Here is a 21099-nt window from a genome sequence, read left to right on the forward strand (position 1 = left end):
AAAGATGGTTAGTTTCTGTCTGCTGATCAAGTTAGCTTCTGGTTCTTCTCAAACCTGGATTGAATCATCTTTAAAACACAGTTGTTGATGTTTGCATTCTATTCATGAAAGACAAACCGGGGAAAAGGAAACATGCATTAACTTCTTCAGAACTGGAAGCAAGGGCTGATCTCAGAGTTGTGCAGTAATGAGGAGTGGCCTGCTGCAGGAACAGGACCCTCCATTAGTGGCAGGGCCAACTGTTCCAAGGACAGAAGATTTCTGGCTGAAATACATACTGCTGTCAGCGAACCTCATCTAGAACCAGCACTCCATCAGCTCTGTCAGGGTTTAGGGTTTGGTTTACTCGCAGACCAGGGTGGCGTGCCTTCTCCGGGTGGGTGGAGAAGTCCTGCCTCATGTGGAGGAGTTCAAGTATCTCGGGGTCTTGTTCACGAGTGAAGGAACGATGGAGCGGGAGATTGACAGACGGATCGGTGCAGCGTCCGTAGTTATGCGGTCGATGTACCGGACCGTCGTGGTGAAGAAGGAGCTGAGTCGAAAGGTGAAGCTCTCGATTTACCGGTCAATCTACGCACCTACCCTCACCTATGGTCATGAACTTTGGGTAGTGACCGAAAGGACGAGATCGCAGATACAAGTTCGGAGTCAAGCCGCTGCTCCTTCACATTGAGAGGAGTCAGCTGAGGTGGCTTGGACATCTGTACCCGATCCTCCTGGACGCCTCCCTAGGGAGGTGTTCCAGGCATGTCCCTCCTCCCTAGGGAGGAGTTCCAGGCATGTCCCTCCTTCCTAGGGAGGTGTTCCAGGCATGTCCCTCCTCCTTAGGGAGGTGTTCCAGGCATGTCCCTCCTCCCTAGGGAGGTGTTCCAGGCATGTCCATCCTCCCTAGGGAGGAGTGCCAGGCATGTCCCTCCTCCCTAGGGAGGTGTTCCAAGCATGTCCCTCCTCCCTAGGGAGGAGTTCCAAGCATGTCCCTCCTCCCTAGGGAGGAGTTCCAGACATGTCCCTCCTCCCTAGGGAGGTGTTCCAGGCATGCCCCTCCTCCCTAGGGAGGTGTTCCAGGCATGCCCCTCCTCCCTAGGGAGGTGTTCCAGGCATGTCCCCCCGGGAGGAGACCCCGGGGAAGACCCAGGACATGCTGGGCTGGCCTGGGACTGCTCGGACTTCCCCCGAGAGAGCTGGAGGAAGAGCTGGAGGAAGAGCTGGAGGAAGAAGAGCTGGAGGAAGGAAGAGCTGGAGGAAGAGATGGAGGAAGGGGTGAAGGAAATGTCTGGGGTGAGGGAAGTCTGGGCATCTCTGCTGAGGCTGCTGCCCCCGCGGCCCGGGAAGAGATAAGCGGAAGAAGATGGATGGATGGATGGATGGATGGATGGATGCATGGAACTCTGGAGCTGATGATAAAAAGGTATTCCCAAAAAATGCTGACATATCTCTTTCAATAATTTTAGTATTTACATGTGTATATATTTTTGTATTTATGTAAAATCATGCCACAGGTTGTTTTTACTGCATTTTATGCCAGTAGACAGCACACCGTTCTTCAGACTGCTGGTCAAAAATGATATGATCAAAATAAACGATCTAATACATAAACGTCTAATAAACACGGTTTCTTGAAACAGCGTGGAAAGAGAGGAGTGCACATGAACAAGCGCTCCTGAGACATAAACACACTCCTGTGTGTGTGTGTGTGTGTGTGTGTGTGTGTGTGTGTGTGTGTGTGTGTGTGTGTGTGTGTGTGTGTGTGTGTGTGTGTGTGTGTGTGTGTGTGTGTGTGTGTGTGTGTGTGTGTGTGTGTGTGTGTGTGGCGGTGCACCGGTGCAAACTGTGTCCATCTCAGCTGCCACAGGCAACATATGCTGTGTAAAAACAACTAAAGGGACTCCATGGAACATATCCCACAGGTTTCTGTAGAGGGTTTTTTCTGGTCGGAAATAGGAAGACATATAGCCCACCTCATGTCAATCACATTTAGCTAAAATACAATGCTAATTAATATTACTTTACATTCACTGTGGTCTGGGGGCAGGACGAGCAGAGCTGAAACCAGGACCACTAGATCTAGTCTATTAGAGTTAAAAGCCAGCCCTCGCAGAACCGAGTACCAAGATTACTACATCTGAGAACCAGGACTAGGAGATCTGGGAACTATGAGTCAGGAGTGGTAGAATTTTAACCAGAACTAGCAGAAGTCCATTGGGACCCGCCCCATTGCCCTGCCTGATGCTGACAGATAAATGCCTAAGCAAACCTTCCAGGCTAAGTACATCCATCCAGAAGCTGAGTGACTGCAGGTCCCAGCAGACCTCCACTCGGACACGGCTCCACACGGCTCCTCCAGCTAAACCATGCTGTGGAGCTGTGGAGTTGCTGTTGGATTAGGGTTCGGGTTGAGGATGTCATTTCAGTGATGACAGCAGACATCTGCCCGTCTTTAACCGGCACACAGTCAGCATGAGCTGCTCTTAGCTTCATGCTGTCTGGAAAATTAAAAGCTCAACTAAAAATATTTTTCTTTAAACCTTGAATGACTAAGGGCTGTAAATACATGTTAGGTCTTTTTTCAAAACTCAGACGTCACTACAGCACTAAGTATCTGAAGTGATCACGATTAAACCTTAGCTGTTCCAGCAGGCAAGATTCTACGCCCCCGAATTATACACAAATATATTACTTTATGTAACATTACCTGATATGTTACAGTTGCCACAGCTTTGAATTCTAACTATGGAGACCAAAACTGTGTTTTGAATCAGACTGTAAAGATGTTTATTTCTTCTGTAAAGTTGGACCTTTTTAACTTGGGGGTCAATGGATCCAGGCCCTAGTGGTCAATAGGGGAACTGCAGGTTTGGATCCAGGCCCTAGTGGTCAATAGGGGAACTGCAGGTTTGGATGCAGGCCCTAGTGGTCAATAGGGGAACTGCAGGTTTGTATCCAGGCCCTAGTGGTCGGTAGGGAAAGTGCAAGTCTGGATCTGGACCGTAGTTACTATACACAACGTTATGGATTTACTGACCCTGAAAGTCTCTAAAGGTGAAACATGATGGATTAAATGGAACTGTGGCCTTGAGCAGCTTCATTGTTGGTTTATGACAGGATCTGGTCCAGCTGACCTCACTGACCCAACATTTCAGAAGCTCGCTACAGGACCACACAAACTGCACATACACAGACACATGGACATACACAGACACATGAACATACACAGACGTTTGCGCATGGGCTCTAAACTTTAACACTGTCTATGGTCCACACAGGTGATTTCTACCTACTGAACACAGATGGATATGTAGACAAAGAACTCACCCATGGACAGACAAAAGTAAGCAGAAAAGAAAAAAACAGTCAAAGAAAGTTACAGTGAAGTTCAAACAGTCCAATAATAAATTTAACTTGTAATGCAGTTTACATTCAATGAATCTCAAAGTGCTACATTTAGACCATTATTCATTCATACACATATTCACCAGTGGTGGTAGCTACGTTTGTAGCAGACTGCAGACTGACAGAAGTGTGGCTGCCATATCGCACCAAACGGCCCCTCCGACCACCACCAAACATTCAAACACATTTGCACGGGGCAAGGTGGGTGTCTTGCCCAAGGACACTACGACAGCAACTGGGACAGAGCAGGATTTGAACCGCCAACCTTCCGATTATTGGATGACCCGTTCTACCACCTGAGCTACTGCCACCCCAACAAACACACTGATTTGCACACAAGCATTTGTGTGTTTGTGTCCAACAAACACACAAATGCTGGCTCTGCCAATCACGCTATCATTAGCATCAGTTAACATCCTAAAGTAGTGTCACTCTGGAGGTGCAGAAATGATGATGTGTATAATGTGGTCTTTTATTTGAATACAGCAGCATTTCCATGTATATATTCATGTTTAAACCAACCATTTTAATGGTTTTCACAACCAACCATAACCAACTCTGACTAAGCTCAACTAGAGAGATGCACTGGTTGCAAGTTTCTTGCAGATTCTGATTTCCCATATTCATAAAGGTCTGACCAGGCAATTCTGATAAATTTTTTCTTGGAACAGTAATCAACTGCATCAATCCATCATCTTTGGATGATTAATTCTTTTTCATGGTCACGTGATCTGGAGCCTAACCTGGTGACGATGGCTTTCTTAATGATGAAACACTTGTGTTTTGATATCAAGGTTAAAACTGATAAATCCCAACTCTTAAGGCACATACAGACACTGAAGGTGATGGACAGAACTTCCCCGTCCTAGCAGACACAGAGGTGTTAACAGCAGATCTGACCCATCCCAGATATGACTTTACGCTCTGGCAGGAAGTCAGACATGACAATTTGATACATCATCAGGTGAATTTTCAGAATAAACCCATAGTCACTAGTACATGGACATCACGTTACGCTGTGGAGGCTGTGAGTAAACAATTCAGAGGGTTTTAGAAGAGGTTTAAACTACACTCGCGAAAGGGTTCAGTTTACGAATTAGTCACTCATCATTTTATATGAATCGTTTCTGAAAGGAAACAATTAGCAATTAGCTATTAAATTAGCCTTTCTAACCTCGGACCGGGACCTTCAGCATGTGCTGGGGCGGTTTGAGGCCGAGTGCGACGCGGCAGGGATGAGAATCAGCACCTCCAAAACCGAGGCCATGCTTCTCCACCGGGAAAGGGTGGCGTGCCTTCTCTGGGTGGGTGGAGAAGTCCTGCCTCAGGTGGAGGAGTTTAAGTATCTCGGGGTCTTGTTCACGAGTGAGGGAACGATGGAGCGTGAGATTGACAGACGGATTGGTGCAGCGTCCGCAGTTATGCGGTCGATGTACCGGACCGTCGTGGTGAAGAACGAGCTGAGTCGAAAGACGAAGCTCTCGATTTACCGGTAAATCTACGCACCTACCCTCACCTATGGTCATGAACTTTGGGTAGTGACCGAAAGGACAAGATCGCGGATACAAGCGGCCGAGATGAGTTTCCTCTGCAGGGTGGCTGGACGCTCCCTTAGAGATGAGTTTCCTCCCTTAGAGATGAGTTTCCTCAGCAGGGTGGCTGGATGCTCCCTTAGAGATAGGGTGAGGAGTTCGGTCACCCGGGAGGAGCTCGGAGTCGAGCCGCTGCTCCTTCACATTGAGAGGAGTCAGCTGAGGTGGCTTGGACATCTGTGCCAGATCCTCCTGGACGCCTCCCTAGGGAGGTGTTCCAGGCATGTCCCTCTGGGAGGAGACCCCGGGGAAGACCCAGGCCAGCCGAGAGACTATGTCTCTCGGCTGGCCTGGGAACGACTCGGACTCCCCCCCGGAAGAGCTGGAGGAAGAGTCTGGGGTGAAGGAAGTCTGGGCATCCCTGCTGAGGCTGCTGCCCCCGCGACCCGGGAATGGATAAGCGGAAGAAGATGAGATGAGATGAGATTAGCCTCTCTAAACCAGCAGGCTATGGCATCGTTCACACGTTGTGTCAAAACGTTCAGGTAAACTTGTGGTCTCAGAAACTGCACAGCAGGAAGCCTGTTTTGCTCTGGTTTTGAGACACTCCATGGCCACGGTTATATGTTTTTTAATTTGGAATTAATGGTTCCGAATTAAATAATTCAGAATTAAACTATTTTCCGTCGAGTTTACATGGAAATAGTAATTCCGAATTGAGGTTTACATGGAAAACACGATTGGATAGGGGGGCGGACCGGAAGTTACGTCTACCGGAAGAAAAACAAACAATTTTTATGTTTCCTGCCATCTGTTCTTTTAATTATTTCCAGGTCCTCCAAGCTATGTATTAAATAAATGGTCTCTGCTGTTGACCAGCGTTTACTGCGTGCTGCCATCTTGAAACTTTGTTTGGAAAACCAGCCCAGCGCGGAACATAAGCGTCATGGAGACAGACGGGCGAGGGAACGAGCAGCGCAGAAAGACCGGAATTGATTTAAAGAGGAATGAGTGTATACATGATCGCAGAATTATTCTATTCGGATTTAAAATCGGAATAAACCAGCCACTTACTTCGGAATGAAGTTTAATTCAGAATGGCCATTTTCATTCGAAATTAGGTGTTTACATGGTAATTTTACTCTTTTTAAAATCGGATTTAATTTTAATTCTGAATTAAAGAGGAATTAAACTTCCCATGTAAACGCAGTCAATGAGACAGAGAAGGTGGAATAAACCGTGCACAGAAAAAATGCAAGCCCTGAACAAAAACGATGTCAGCGACAGGCAGCCGATGTCAGTGGCTGATACTGACCAAATCAGACAAATCAGATCCTATCACACAGTAATGGTTAAATGGTGCATCTATGAACATAACTATCCCTAACAGAAGTGGAGGAGCTATGCGTGGTCCTCATAGGAGTTTCTGAACGGCCTAAGGTGTAACGGCTATGTTGACCCATCCTAAACCAGGGTCACACAGCGACGCTCTTTTTTTTTTTTTTGTCTGCACACATGTGGTTAATACCATGCTGGGAAGAACCTCATTTTTTATATAAAATACATATGATATATTTTTTTAATATGTCACACATGTCACAAACCCAGTGAGGGGTGACTGGAAATCTGCAAAGAAAGAAAAAAAAGCAGAGAAAAAAAACTACAGAGCGAGCATGCAGGTGAACGGGCCGATGGCTACGCCACAGCTTCACTAAAGATGCAAGAAAACCGCTGCATTCTTTGATGCATTGTTTGCATGCATTGTCTTACTAAAATGTTTGACTCGATCAATCAATCAATTTGTAAAAATTGCTGTCAGGCTATGCGTGGACATATTGCGTGCGCCGAGCAGGCATGTTGAACTTTGTTGGGAGAACTCTGAATTGACTGTTTGGGCAACTCATCAAACTGAAAGTGGATGGGGGACATCAGTTCCCTTCCATAAGTGAAGTCTTCAACTCCTGTCATAAAGATTTTTTCCCAACATGAACTGTTACAAGTTGCTCTGTGGAGAAATCCATCAGCAGAGCTACAAAGCTTACAGAGAGGCTGAATACGATTGCCTTGTCTTAACCTTTAAACTGAGAGCTGCGCACAGGTAACCAGGAATTGGGTTGTCTTTTACTCTACTGGTTGCTTTGCAATACAAAACCATCAGGTCCAGCTGATGGTTTTGGATCACGTATGATCATGTACCAACATGATCATACGTGATGAAGGATAAGCCCAACAGTTGTGATCAGACGGTTAAATAGCATTGTTGAACTTGTGTAATGTGGATACCTACGTTGTGGTTCTATAAGATTTTTATATTTTACTACGTTCATCTCATTGGGTACACAATGTTTATGTGTGGTTATGTTTTTGTGACGTTTTTTGAGAACAAAATATAAAGTCTTTGTTACCGATTAATTTGAGAGCACGTCATATGTGTGAACATGTTTAGACCTGCTGTGAACTACTGTTGACTTTTTATGTTAGAACTGGTACTAACAGATTTGTTAACTCAGTGTTACAGGTAGATAAGATACAGTAAGTATAATCATAGAGACACGCCCAAATGATGGGACTGTTGAACTCAAGTTATTATGTGCAGCCTGTGTCTGCTGCCAGTTCAAGAGCTTGTTATGTGTTATATATTTATTACTGATTATTTCTGATGAAAATGCTCCGTTTGTTGAAAATAAATTTGGCAGATCCAGTGTCTTTTCTGGCTACGCCTCTGGACCGAAGTCCCAAGTGAAGCATTTAAAGGCTGAATTATACTTCTGCGTCAAAACGACGCCGTGTCTACGGCGTGTGGTTTTTGGACACGCAGAGGACACGCCGTCACATGCGCCGTCAGTGACGTGCACCTCCCGAAAATTGTAACTACGCGTCGAGGAGACGCCGTCCACACGCAGACCGAGAGGGCTGTGATTGGTTCGTTTGAAAGCGAAGCATTTCCGGTTTCCGGTTTGAATCAGTAGTGAACTTCCAGGGCTTTTTTCTTCGTTTATATGTGATTTTTTTTGTTTTTGTTTTTTGCACAATAGTTGTCCTTATTTCTTTGATTTACTGTGACCGGAAAAAGTCGGATAAACCATTCAGAAAAAGATCGCTAACTAGTGGCCGCGGGGGGTACTGCACCGCAACCAAATGGAGAGACGGAGAAGTCCGAAGGATTCGTGACGACGTCACGGGTGCGCCGTGTGCTCTGCGTGTGTGTGACGCAGAAGTATACCCGCACCTTAAGACGCTGGGCACCTCCTTGGCAGAATTTGTGAGATTACAAGTGAAGACTTTGAGATAACATGATAAATCATACAGTCTGCTTGTTTAGTCAGATATAAATAAAATGGATGAGTGGTGTCAAATGAAATGTATTTTTTGACATTTGAACTCATCCTCATGCATTGGTCATATCTCATCTGAACCCTCTGACATTGTTCAGAGCTTCCGCAGGCTTGTCCGTGTACAAGCAAGATCCTTTTTGTGGTATTTTTATTTTGAAACCGTCCTCATGCCTGACTTTCTGCCAGCTCAATCTGCTGCGGGAAATTGAAGTGGTCATGCAACAGTCGAGTGGCAACGTAGACTTCATGTGTATTGTAGCAGAGCCCAGCAGACGGTTGCTTGTGGGACGCTTCTGCTCCACATCTCCTGCTACTGTAGCACATGGTTAGGGGCAGTGCTGCCGCGCCTTGTCCTGCACGACTCACACTTTCTGAACATATTCTTGTTGTGCAGAGACATTTTTGCTACAGCTTAATTCATTGCTACAATCTCAAAAGTCAGAAGTGGATTCAGAATATATATATTAACATTTTTAACCCTTTATTATCAAACTGGAAGCCTTCAGCTGTGGCGCAGTCTCGGTATCAAACGTTCTTTCTCCTTACCGGGTCTGTCCACTTCTATCAGGATCTGTTCAGCGGTATATATATATATATATATATATATATATATATATATATATATATATATATATATATATATATATATATATATATATATATATATGTTATATAGAAATGAGGTATTTAATTGTAGTCAGAAACATGTGGCCCGGTTCAGTCAGACTTGCCTTTGCAGATCCCGAATGAGGAACTTTTACATCTACCTGCATCGGGGACTTGGGCCGTGGTGGCCCGGGTGAGACTGGACGGAGCATTTGATTGGAGCTGGCTTCTGGACTCTCAGGTGGACTCTCATCTTCTGGAGGCGATGGCGTCCTCGCGAGACGTAGCGGCCCTGAATCACTGGAACGAGACAGACCTCTGATTGGACACTGAAACCTGGAATACAGCTGCTTTCTATGTTACACTTTTTCTTACATGTCACTCTTCTAATATTGCTGAATAAAGGTCCAGAAAAATGTTCCTAAACAGTGCTTGATGTGAAATTTTTCAGTGATCACTACAGACTGTTTTATGTTTTAACTGGAGAAGTCTCAGAAATGACCACATCCTTCATTTCAGTTATCAGTGGCTCGTAAAGTCTTTAAATATTTTAATAAGGGGCGTGGCCTCTTCCTGTGGAAGACTTTTTTTGAAATTCCTGCTAAAAGATTGAGTTAACTTATTCCTGCAAATTCTCCATGGTGAAATGGGTCAAATGCACAGATGTGCAGGCCTATTTGTCGTAACGAATCCTAACAAAGTGAGAAACAGCTGAACCGTGATGGCAGAACTGCTAATAACACCAGAACAACCACTGGCCACCAGCCCTCCTGCCTTTCTGCCCCACTGCACACACTTTTACATTTGTTTGTTGATGCTACTTTTGTTGTATCCTTGCCTACATTATGAGTCCTTTCTCTGCGCTAAAATCGTTGGGACCATCTAGCTCTTCAACCATCAGTTACGTGTTTCACATGAGCATATTACGTACTCTGTTTACTAGGGATCACAGAATAGGTAAATGATAGGCAGGTTTTGCAAGTAAAAATATGTTTTAATTAGACCAATGGTTCTTTTGTTCAAGTTGCAATGTACCAGTGATTATTTATATAATGATATAACAGCATGGAAAGCAGTTTACAAATTATACCCAAGAACTAAAGTTTATATAAAGAAAATAACTCCAACGTAAACCAAAGAAATAAGCATAAAGAACTGGACCCTAACCTTAAAATAATAAATCCACTAACTAAACCTAACCTTTAACCAAAACAAGATTACAATAATATTAACTATACTAAACTAACTACTCTAAACTAATCCTCACAAATTAGGCTTTTACATATAACTCAGGCGTTGGAGCCATCTAATGTTTACTTTACTGCTTCCATTACTTTCCCAAGTTATTCAACCAGTAACAAGATTTAGCAGGGCCACAAACTGCTTGGGCAGATAGGCTGAGGGAAACCAAACTTTTGGCCCCAAAGCTCTCACAACAAGGCAGAGAGAACGGACAGCACGTCTTCACACATGGGTGGTGTGAGACGACTGACAAAGAGCACTGCTCCAGCAGCAGTTTTGTTGGGGAGAGGTTTCCTCTGGTTGGCTCCGATGGAGGTGGGCCTCGCTCTCCATCAGACTTGCAGCAGCTCCAGCTCCTCCCACACCAGTGGACCTGAGCTGACAGGTGAATTAGTAGTGGCCACCTCCAACAGGGAATATACTCGTTCAATTAAACCTCTGTACCCCCGTACCAGATATTCATAAATAGTAGATAGTAAATTTACAGGGATGTAACAGAGCAGTTCAGGTAAAAACATTTAGTTCATGTAAAAACGGCAGTCAAATTGGCAAAAATGTCAGTTTGCTGAATTAAATATATTAATTCCTGATAAAATAAGTTAGTACACAGCTCTGCTCATGGGTGCATGTGAATGAGTGTATGTTTGTGTGTACATGAAAGTACAATCTGCATCAGGCTTTGGGAATCCCGGTCTGTGATTGGACGCTGCCTCGGCGTCGCCGCTGCTAAAGTTGAGATTTTTCAACTTCAAATTGACGCTCTGGACGCCTCCAACGCGCTGCTCCCGACGACTCCAACGCCCCGCAGCGCGCTTTCATGGAAAATGAATGGCAGCCTACGCCTATGACGCCTGTGGCGCTTTGGGTGTGAATCCAGGGTAAGTCCAATCAGAAGAACCAGACTGGTTATTTGGTATTAAAGAGGATAATTGAAATGGCTGAGCAGGCTACAGAAATGATAAAGGGAGTTCATCGTAGGACAGAGCAGGTGTGCATGAATAAATCTGGAATGAAAATAAAGGAAAGGTTTAATTGTTTTCCCCTTCTCTGTTAAATAAATGATAAATGATATAGCGACTATCCTGGCGACCAGTTAGCCACTAGTGAGACACTTGTTTTAACGCGCTCAGCTGGATGGGTGAGTGAATAAATGACTGTCCACAGCTATGTTCACTGTCGGGTGAGGTTACCAGTTATCAATTCCACATCTCCAATATGTTTTACATCGTTGAAAAGAAATCAATGTGATGTAGAGGTATTGGTGTTTTTATATATATAATCATTTTGTTGGAATCTAACATTGGAAACTTTTCACTCCAGAATGATCTGCATAGAACTTTAAGCTGAGGGAGGAAAAAAGACAGAGTGTGTGTGTGTGTGTGTGTGTGTGTGTGTGTGTGTGTGTGTGTGTGTGTGTGTGTGTGTGTGTGTGTGTGTGTGTGTGTGTGTGTGTGTGTCTCTCTGGCACTTGGCTGAGGGAGAGAGGGGACGGAGGGTGTGTGTGTGTGTGTTCTTCTCACGAGGCAGATGGCCCGGGGAGGAGCACACGCGCTCACACACACACGCAGAGGTCCCAAACCGCTGTAACCGCTGGTTGCAGAAGACATATAAATGCGGGGCCAAATGTCGACAGATAGGAACAGAAAGTCATATGTATGCGCTAAATTGTACACATATACCAGAGATGTCATGGATGTGGGGCCTGTTTGAGGCCCCACTGTTTGAGGCAGAACCTGTCTGATGGGAGCATAAATGAGACAGATTGCGCATAACGGAGAAAGACTGGTGAAGTTGGGGGGCGGCCCCTGCTTTTTAAACAGTATAAAAGAGGAGTAAAAATCTACAAGTTTTCAGAGTCGGTCACCGGAAGCCGGCTCTCCTGTGTTTGGTACTGATTGTAATTCTTACAATAAAGACCTTCGCAGTATTTGAACGGAACACCAGCCGAAACCTGACTCCAGAGTTTTTCTTCAGTCCATGGATGAAGGTGTTACTTATAGGAAAAACTTAGTTTATGTGGGGGTCCCGAAAAGGATTCTCTAAAGTGAGTTATGTGATTTGGCTGGTCAAAGGCTGGTGTCTCATACAGCGGTAAAAAAAACGTCACGCCGTCACCATCAACGGGCCACCCAGTACACCTGAGCCTTAAAATACTACTAAGCGTGCCAAATACCCACCCTAATCTGCACCGCACACCAGTGACAACTAGAAAGGAACAAACTAAATTAAAGCTGCAAGCAGCGATGAATGGGCCCTCGCACTCACGGCCACCGCCCCCATAAGCATATCAGAAATGACACCACCCACGACTTCCTATGTCAAACCATTCAAAAGATATAGCAGAAAAAAGGGACAACCAATCAGAAGAAGGGGCGGGGCTAATTCAGGCCAATGAAGGTCAAGGACTCCATACAGAATCTGATGACACCACCCACGACTCTCTATGTCAAAACATTCAAAAGTTATAGCAGAAAATCGGGACAACCAATCAGAAGAAGGGGCGGGGCTAATTTTCACCAATTATGGTCAAGGACTCAATACCGAGTCCCATGACACCACCCACGACTCTTTATGTCAAACCTTAGTTAGTTATGGCAGAGAAAAGTATTCTAGGGGGCGCTGTTGAGCCGTTAGGCCACGCCCATTAATGTAAACCATGAAATATCAAATTTATTGCCAGGCCTGCCTTGCATGCAAAATTTGGTGACTTTTGGGGAACTATCAAATATGGACCAATCAGATGAAGGGGGGCGCGCTTTTTGACGTCTAGCGTCGCCACGGTAACACTTTTGAAAGAGAAAAGTAATGCGCGTAGTCGCAGGATGGAGACGCACATTTTGATGTATAACACACCTGGGTGCACGTTACGGTTCGGGCCGTATTAATTCTCGAAGGAATGGCATATATTGCTCCAACATTACGTGATTAATTCAGAATGTTCAAAATGGCCGACTTCCTGTTCGGTTTCGGCCATGGCGCCAAGAGACTTTTCTTTTAGTTGCGACATGATACAGGTGTGTACCGATTTTCGTTCATGTACGTCAAACCGTATTATGGGGCTTGAGGCGCAAAGTTTTTTCTGTCTGAACCAACCAGATGAAGGGTGGGCGCGCTTTTTGGCGTCTAGCGTCGCCACGGTAACGCTTTTGAAAGAGAAAAGTAATGCGTGTTGTCGCAGGATGGAGACGCACATTTTGATGTATAACACACTTGGGGGCACGTTACGGTTCGGGCCGTATTAACTGCCGAAGGAATGGCATAAATTCCGCCAAAGTGACACAATTATTTCAAAATGGCCGACATCCTGTTCGGTTTCGGCCATGTCGCCAAGAGACTTTTCTTTAAGTTGTGTACTGATACAGGTGTGTAGCGATTTTCGTGCATATACGTCAAACCGTATTGTGGGGCTTGAGGCACAAAGTTTTCCGGGGGGCGCTGTTGAGCCATTTTGCCACGCCCATTAATGTAAACCATTAAATATCAAATTTTTCGCCAGGCCTGACTTGTATGCAAAATTTGCTGACTTTTTGGGCACGTTTAGAGGGGCAAAAAGGCCCTCCTTTCGTCAGAAGAAAGAAAGAAAAAAGAAAAAAGAAAAAAAAAAGAAAGAAAAAAAATTCCTACAGATACAATAGGGCCTTCGGACTGAAGGTGCTCGGGGCCTAATAACCAAACAAATAATGGCTCCTAAATTATTTTTTTATTTGAATCTGAAACACCTGTGAGATTAGAGTAAAATTAAGGAAATATTATCAGAGTAGAGTAAATGGTAATAAATATAGCAGAAGTCTGACATAATCTTCACTTTTTAGGGCTCAGATCTTTCATAAAAACCCTAACACTCTTTGGCTCAGTTCCCATATTGTGACTCGTATCTGATTTTTTAATGACGTTCTGAACGGCACATATCACATTTTTTCAAATCTGACTATCACTTTAGTATGTGGTCCTATATCAGATACATATCCGTGTGTTGATGCGACTGCAGCCACAGCGGTCATGTAAGCGTTTTATCCGTCGCACAAAATGAGTGTTTTGTCTTGAACGTCTAGGAGAGGGGCTGGCAGGTAGATTTTAAAAGTCTGCGTCACGGTACTGGTTAATGTTCCCTGTCAGTCTTTCACATGGACCCATCAAAGTTCGTTGTTCTGTGTTCATGATCACACCTGCAGTTCATTTTCTTGCCATGTCTATATAAACTTCCAGTGTCCTTTTATCTTTCTGTTTCCATTAAACAAACGTACACTGGTGCACAGTGGCACGTTTGGTTACTTTGTAACCTTGGTTCTCTGAGTGAAGAGACTATCTTTCCACTTTGTTACATATTTCATATGTACGGGAAATGATCCCCCCTGCTGTCAAGGTAAGTGGATATTTCTTTAAGACACACCGGCTTGCCCGGTCACGCCCTCAGGTTTACCTATAAAGCACCTGTGCTGGCGTGTAATCAGTGATAGTTTGATCGAAACATGTCTCTGAGCGGCCTGAAAGCTGGAGAGATAGTCTCTTCACTCAGAGAACCAAGGTTACAAAGTAACCAAACGTACTCTATCATATCGAGACTATCTCTCCACTCCGTTACATATTTCATATGTACGGGGAACTCTTTTAGACACCCCGTGAGGAGACGGTGCAGCCCACAAGCCCAGTACACCGAAAAGTGATATCTCCTATTCTTCTACACTATTTACATACCAATCAGGACAATGCCCCGCAAGACGCAAAGGCCAAGCCTGAGAGGCAGACGGGCCGCTCAGACAGTCCGCAAGCCGCAAGACTGACCAAAACAAACCAAACAAAAAGTCAAAAACGGAGCGGCCGCTCAAATCAGCCCGCAAGACGCCAAGCTGACCGAAGGAGACAAAAAAGGAACCAGCGATGTAGCCGCCTACCGTTGAGTCACACACAGCACCCGCTCACCAAAGGAGGGGCTGGCTGCAGCATTCAGACGGTAAAACCGTGAAAACGTGGACTGAGATGACCATGTGGCTGCTGCACAGATGGCAGCGGGAGAGGCCCCTCGCCACAAGGCCCATGAGACGGCCACGCCACGTGTCGAGTGCGCCCGAACGCCGGACGGGACAGGCACACCTGAGTGCACATAAGCCTTTTGAATTGTTTCCACAATCCAGTCGGACAGTCGAGACTTAGATAAGGGTCTGCCCTTTGCTGGGTTGAAGCAAACAAAAAGCTGATCGGTCTTCCTGATGGCCTGCGTGCGCCATATGTACTCCGTCAAGGCCCTGACAGGGCACAGCATGGGCAGGAGCTGCTCTGTCCTACCTCAGAAGGGGACAGTGACCGCAGCTTGACCGTCTGGGACAGGTGGAACTCAGACAGAACTTAGGCAGGAATACTGGGTTGGGGCAGAGGACAACCCCCGAGCCATACGGCAGGACCCTGCAGCAGTCACTGTGAATGGACAGTGGATGGAGCTCGCTCACCCTCCTGGCAGAAGTCACAGCCAGCAGAAATGTGGTTTTCAGGGAAAGCCATTGCCAATCAGCAACTCTAAGGGGCTCAAAGGGGGAATGCTGAAGTGCACCAAGGACGATATCCAAGTCCCAAGGAGGGACCAAAGGTCCAGTCCTACAAACCACAAGCCTCTGGGCACCCTTAAGGAACCGGGAAATCAAGGAGCATACATCGGGAGACAATGCATGCTCACCGACACGAACTGCCTTGACAGCTGCCACCATACCTCGCAGGGTGGCGGCAGACTTCCCAGCCTCCAATTGAAACTGCAAGAATGACAGGATGCCCCGGGCGGTGGCTGAATAGGGATCCATCTGGTGAGCCCCACACCAAGTGGTAAATACCCCCCAACGGTATGAGTAGGCAGCCCTAGTGGAAGGTGCCTGGGCACTAAAGCCAGGAGCCCGTCCCTCTCAGGGGCAAGGCCACCAGTCTGAGCCCTGCTGGGAAGGGGTGGAACAGGGCTCCGCTCGCCTGGGACAGAAGGTCTCGCCGAAGCGGGAGAACCCATGATGTGCCGTCCAGGAGAGGTGGAATTGCCGAAAACCACAGAATGTGGGGCCAAAGAGGAACCACCAGAATCAGCCTCACCCCTTCCACTTGAATCCTGTGAAGGAGAGGCTGAAGAAGAGTGAATGGGGGGAAGGCATATAGAAGGCCCCGAGGCCATGGGTGCGCCAGCGCATCCCCCCCCAGGGGAGGATTGTCATTTTTCAGGGAAAAGAAGAGGCGACAATGTGTCGACTCCCTGGAAGCAAGCAGGTCGACGTCCGCCCTGCCGAAGCGACGCCAGATCTCCTCGACCACCTGAGGATGGAGTCTCCACTTCCCCGGTGTCGGCCCTCCTCTCGACATGAGATCTGCTGCTGTGTTCAACGGTCCTGGCACGTGCACAGCCCTGAGCGAACAGAAGAGGGGGTGAGCCCACTGCCACAGTGTGGTTGCCAGCTTGCATAGGACGGGGGAGCCCAGACCCCCCTGTCTGTTGATATAGGGCACTGCTACAGTGCTGTCGGTCCTGACGATGACATGGTGACCTCTTATTCTTGGCAGGAACTGTCGGAGTGCCAAAAGGACAGCTGTCAGCTCCAAGACGTTTACGTGCTGGGACATCCAGCGACCACTCCAGCGGCTGTTGACCCCACAGCCTTCGTGGACAGCACCCCAGCCTATTTGGGATGCGTCTGTGAACCAGTTTGCACCAGCGATACACCACCGGTCCCAGAGCACTCCCGTTCGCCACATTGGCCAGATCCTTCCACCAGGAGAGGGCCTTGTGGAGCCTCCGAGAAACCACAACTGTGATCTGGCGGGACATCTGTGGACACCGTTGGACAGGTCGCATATACAGGAGGACAAGAGGGACAACCTGCACCATGGCTGCCATCAGGCCCATGAGACGAAGGCAGAGCCTCCAGCTGACCCGAGAGTGCAGCTGAAAGTGGCTGAGGCAGACCGTGAAGGCCTGCTGCCTCTCCAGAGTCAGCGGGATAACCGCCCTCCTGGAGTCCAGAACCGTGCCCAGGATGGTTGTCACCTGGGAAGGCTGGAGCTTGCTATTCTTGTAATTCAAGAATAGCCATGGTAATGGCTTGCTGCACCCTGGGAATCGTCAACATCCTGCACCTCAGGGGACGAAGATATTTGTTGAGCCCCCTGAGGTCCAGAACCGGACGAAGTCCCCCGTCCCGCTTGGGGACCAAGAATTAGCAGGAGAAAAAAACCCAGCCTGATGATCCCCGCACTCCACCTCCCTTATGGCGTCTTTTTCCAAAAGGGAGGACAACTCCTCCCGCAGAACCTCTGCATGTTGAGGGTTGGTCACAGTAGTGTAAATGGCCAACCTCGCCACAGGAGGTCTGTGTGAAAACTGTAAGCGGTAGCCATGGGTCATGGTGGAAACCACCCATGGGTCCGCCCCCAAAGCCGACCACGCGTCCCTGTAACGGCTCGCTGACAGGGGCCGCTGGCAGGGCGAGGTCTGGGAATAGTCAGGAGGGGGGTGGGTGCTTGGAGGACCCCTGAGCCGGTCCCCCTCTCTTCCCCCGATGGCGAGAGTTACGCCGACGAAAAACCTTCCAGCTGAGGCCTAAGGTCCCCTGATCCCCATGTTGGGGTCTCTAGTGTTGGATGAAGGACGGCTGTTCTTGCCCGCCTGAAGCCTTCCCTGGAGCGCCTGGAGAGGCCCGAAACCTCTTGTGCGCAGCGGCGATTTTCCCGTGCGTGCTGCAATAACTGAGCTGCATTTGAACCAAACATGGCTGAAGGTTCCACAGGTAACTTAACCAAACAGTCCCGATCACTTTGCTGGAGCTGAGACGCCTGCCAACAAAACTGTAGGATTGCATTATGTAATTGGCGACTCTAAAACTATAGGATTACATGATGTAATTGGCAACTCTAACCAGGTGCCTAGCAAAATAGAAGTGGTTGCAGTTCCCCGCCCTCCAAAAGTTCACCAGGTGCGGCGTTATAGAGGCGTTAACCAAAATAATCTTGTAAAGATTAAAACCAATGCACATTTGGTACCGATAAGAGACCGAAAAATTAAATGCGGACTACTAAATATACGATCGTTAAGCTCTGTTAGTAAATTATATAATTACAGAGAGTAGGAGTGATGTTTTCTGCTTAACAGAAACATAGTTACAGGAGGAAGAGTATGTTAGTTTGAACGAATCGACTCCACCCGGCTATTTTAATCATCACATTCCTAGAAACACGGGCCGAGGCGGAGGAGTCGCAGCAATTTATAACTCCAGTCTCCAAACAAAAATTTAACCTAAGTCCAATTATAATACATTTGAAAGCCTCACGCTTAGTCTGAAATTTCCGAGCTGGAAATCAGAGAAGCCCCCTTCTGGTGCTTATCTAGAGTTTCTGTCTGAATTTTCAGATTTCCTTTCTGGATTATTGATCAGTACAGATAAATTCATCATAGTGGGTGATTTTAATATTCATATGGATGTTGAAAGCGATAATCTTAAATTCCCATCCATCCATTGTCCACCGCATTATCCGAGTCCGTCGCGGGGGCAGCAGTCGGAGCAGGGATCCCCAGACTTCCCTCTCCCCGGACACTTCCTCCAGCTCTTCCGGGGGGACTCCAAGGCGTTCCCAGGCCAGCCAAGTCACTCCAGCGTGTCCTGGGTCTTCCTCGGGGCCTCCTCCCGGTGGGACATGCCCGGAACACCTCACGAGGGAGGCGTCCAGGGGGCATCCTATACAGGTGCCCGAGCCACCTCAGCTGGCTCCTCTCGATGTGGAGGAGCAGCGGCTCTACTCCGAGCTCCTCCCGGGTGACAGAGCTCCTCACCCTATCTCTAAGGGAGCGCCCCGCCACCCTGCGGAGGAAACTCATTGCGGCCGCTTGTATCCGGGATCCCGTTCTTTCGGTCATGACCCAGAGTTCATGACCATAGGTGAGGGTGGGAACGTAGATCGACCGGTAAACCGAGCGCTCCGTTCTCCCCTCACTCGTGAACAAGACCCCAAGATACTTAAACTCCTCCACCTGAGGCAGGAACTCTCCCCCGACCTGGAGGGTGCAAGCCACCTTTTTCCGGTCGAGAACCATGGCCTCAGACTTAGAGGTGCTGATTCTCATCCCAGCTGCTTCACACTCGGCTGCAAACCGCCCCAGTGCATGCTGAAAGTCCTGGCTCGAGGGAGCCAACAAGACCACATCATCTGCAAAAAGCAGAGATGAAATCAAGTGCCTAGAAATTCTGTCCATAAAAATAATGAACAGAACCGGTGACAAAGGGCAGCCCTGCCGGAGTCCAACACGCACCGGGAACAGGTCTGACTTACTGCCGGCAATGCGAACCAAGCTCCTGCTCCGGTCATACAGGGACCGTACAGCCCTCAGCAGAGGGCCTCCGACCCCATACTCTCGGAGCACCCCCCACAGGATGCCACGTGGGACACGGTCGAAAGCCTTCTCCAAGTCCACAAAACACATGTGGACTGGTTGGGCAAACTCCCATGCGCCCTCGAGCACCCTGCGGAGGGTATAGAGCTGGTCCAGCGTTCCACGGCCAGGGCGAAAACTGCATTGTTCCTCTTGAATCCGAGGTTCGACTATCGGCCCCGCAACATCCAGAGACTTGAGGTACTCAGGGCGGATCTCATCCACCCCCGGTGCCTTGCCACTGAGGAGCTTCCGAACTACCTCAGTGACTTCAGCTTGGGTAATGAATGAATCAACCTCTGAATCCTCAGCCTCTGCTTCCTCGACGGAAGGCGTGTCAGCGGGATTGAGGAGATCCTCGAAGTATTCCTTCCACCGCCCGACGATGTCCCCAGTCGAGGTCAACAGCTCCCCTCCTCCACTGTAAACAGTGTTGGCGGAGCACTGCTTCCCCCTCCTGAGGCGCCGGATGGTTTGCCAGAATTTCCTCGAGGCCGACCGGTAGTCCTCCTCCATGGCCTCCCCGAACTTTTCCCAGACCCGAGTTTTTGCTTCCGCGACCGCCCGGGCCGCAGTCCGCTTGGCCTGCCGGTACCCGTCAGCTGCCTCGGGAGTCCGCCGAGCTAGCCAGGCTCGGTAGGACTCCTTCTTCAGCTTGACGGCATCCCTTACTTCCGGTGTCCACCACCGGGTTCGGGGATTGCCGCCGCGACAGGCGCTGGAGACCTTACGGCCGCAGCTCCGGACGGCCGCGTCAACAATGGAAGTGGAGAACATGGTCCATTCGGACTCAATGTCTCCGGCCTCCCTCGGAATCCGGTCAAAGCTCTCCCGGAGGTGGGAGTTGAAGACCCCCCTGACAGGGGAATCTGCCAGACGTTCCCAGCAGACCCTCACGATACGCTTGGGTCTTCCAGGTCTGACCAGCTTCCTCCCCTGCCAGCGGATCCAACTCACCACCAGGTGGTGATCAGTTGACAGCTCAGCCCCTCTCTTCACCCGAGTGTCCAAGACATACGGCCGGAGGTCAGATGAAACGACAACAAAGTCGATCATTGACCTCCGGCCTAGGGTGTCCTGGTGCCACGTGCACTGATGGACACCCTTATGCTCGAGCATGGTGTTCGTTATGGACAAACTGTGACTCGCACAGAAGTCCAATAACAGAACACCGCTCGGGTTCAGATCGGGGAGGCCGTTCCTCCCAATCACACCTCTCCAGGTAACACTGTCGCTGCCCACGTGAGCGTTGAAGTCCCCCAACAGAACGATGGAGTCCCCAGTTGGGGCACTTTCCAGCACCCCTCCCAGGGCCTCCAGGAAGGCCGGGTACTCTGCACTGCCGCTCGGCCCGTAGGCCGAAACGACAGTGAGAGACCTATCCCCGACCCGAAGGCGCAGGGAAGCGACCCTCTCGTTAAGTGGGGAGAACTCCAACACATGGCGGCTGAGCTGGGGAGCTATGAGCAAGCCCACACCAGCTCGCCGCCTCTCACCATGGGCAACTCCAGAGTGGAAGAGAGTCCAACCTCTCTCAAGGAGTTGGGTTCCAGAGCCCAGGCTGTGCGTGGAGGTGAGCCCGACTATCTCTAGTCGATACCTCTCA

At 48.3% G+C, this 21099-nt stretch overlaps 1 protein-coding gene across 10 annotated transcripts in view; it reads right to left on the reverse strand.

The window, feature by feature from the left end:
- Window positions 1–21099, reverse strand: part of amph (amphiphysin) — a 66727-nt gene that overhangs the window by 26200 nt on the left and 19428 nt on the right. For all 10 annotated transcript variants that reach the window (XM_061733063.1, XM_061733070.1, XM_061733067.1 and 7 more), the window contains exon 10: window positions 9025–9163. In XM_061733063.1, the coding sequence (XP_061589047.1) occupies window positions 9025–9163 (139 nt within the window). The remainder of the gene's footprint in view (window positions 1–9024; window positions 9164–21099) is intronic.

Source organism: Cololabis saira, chromosome 10 (genome assembly GCF_033807715.1).
Source record: "Cololabis saira isolate AMF1-May2022 chromosome 10, fColSai1.1, whole genome shotgun sequence".
NCBI classification, from domain to species: Eukaryota; Metazoa; Chordata; class Actinopteri; order Beloniformes; family Belonidae; genus Cololabis; species Cololabis saira.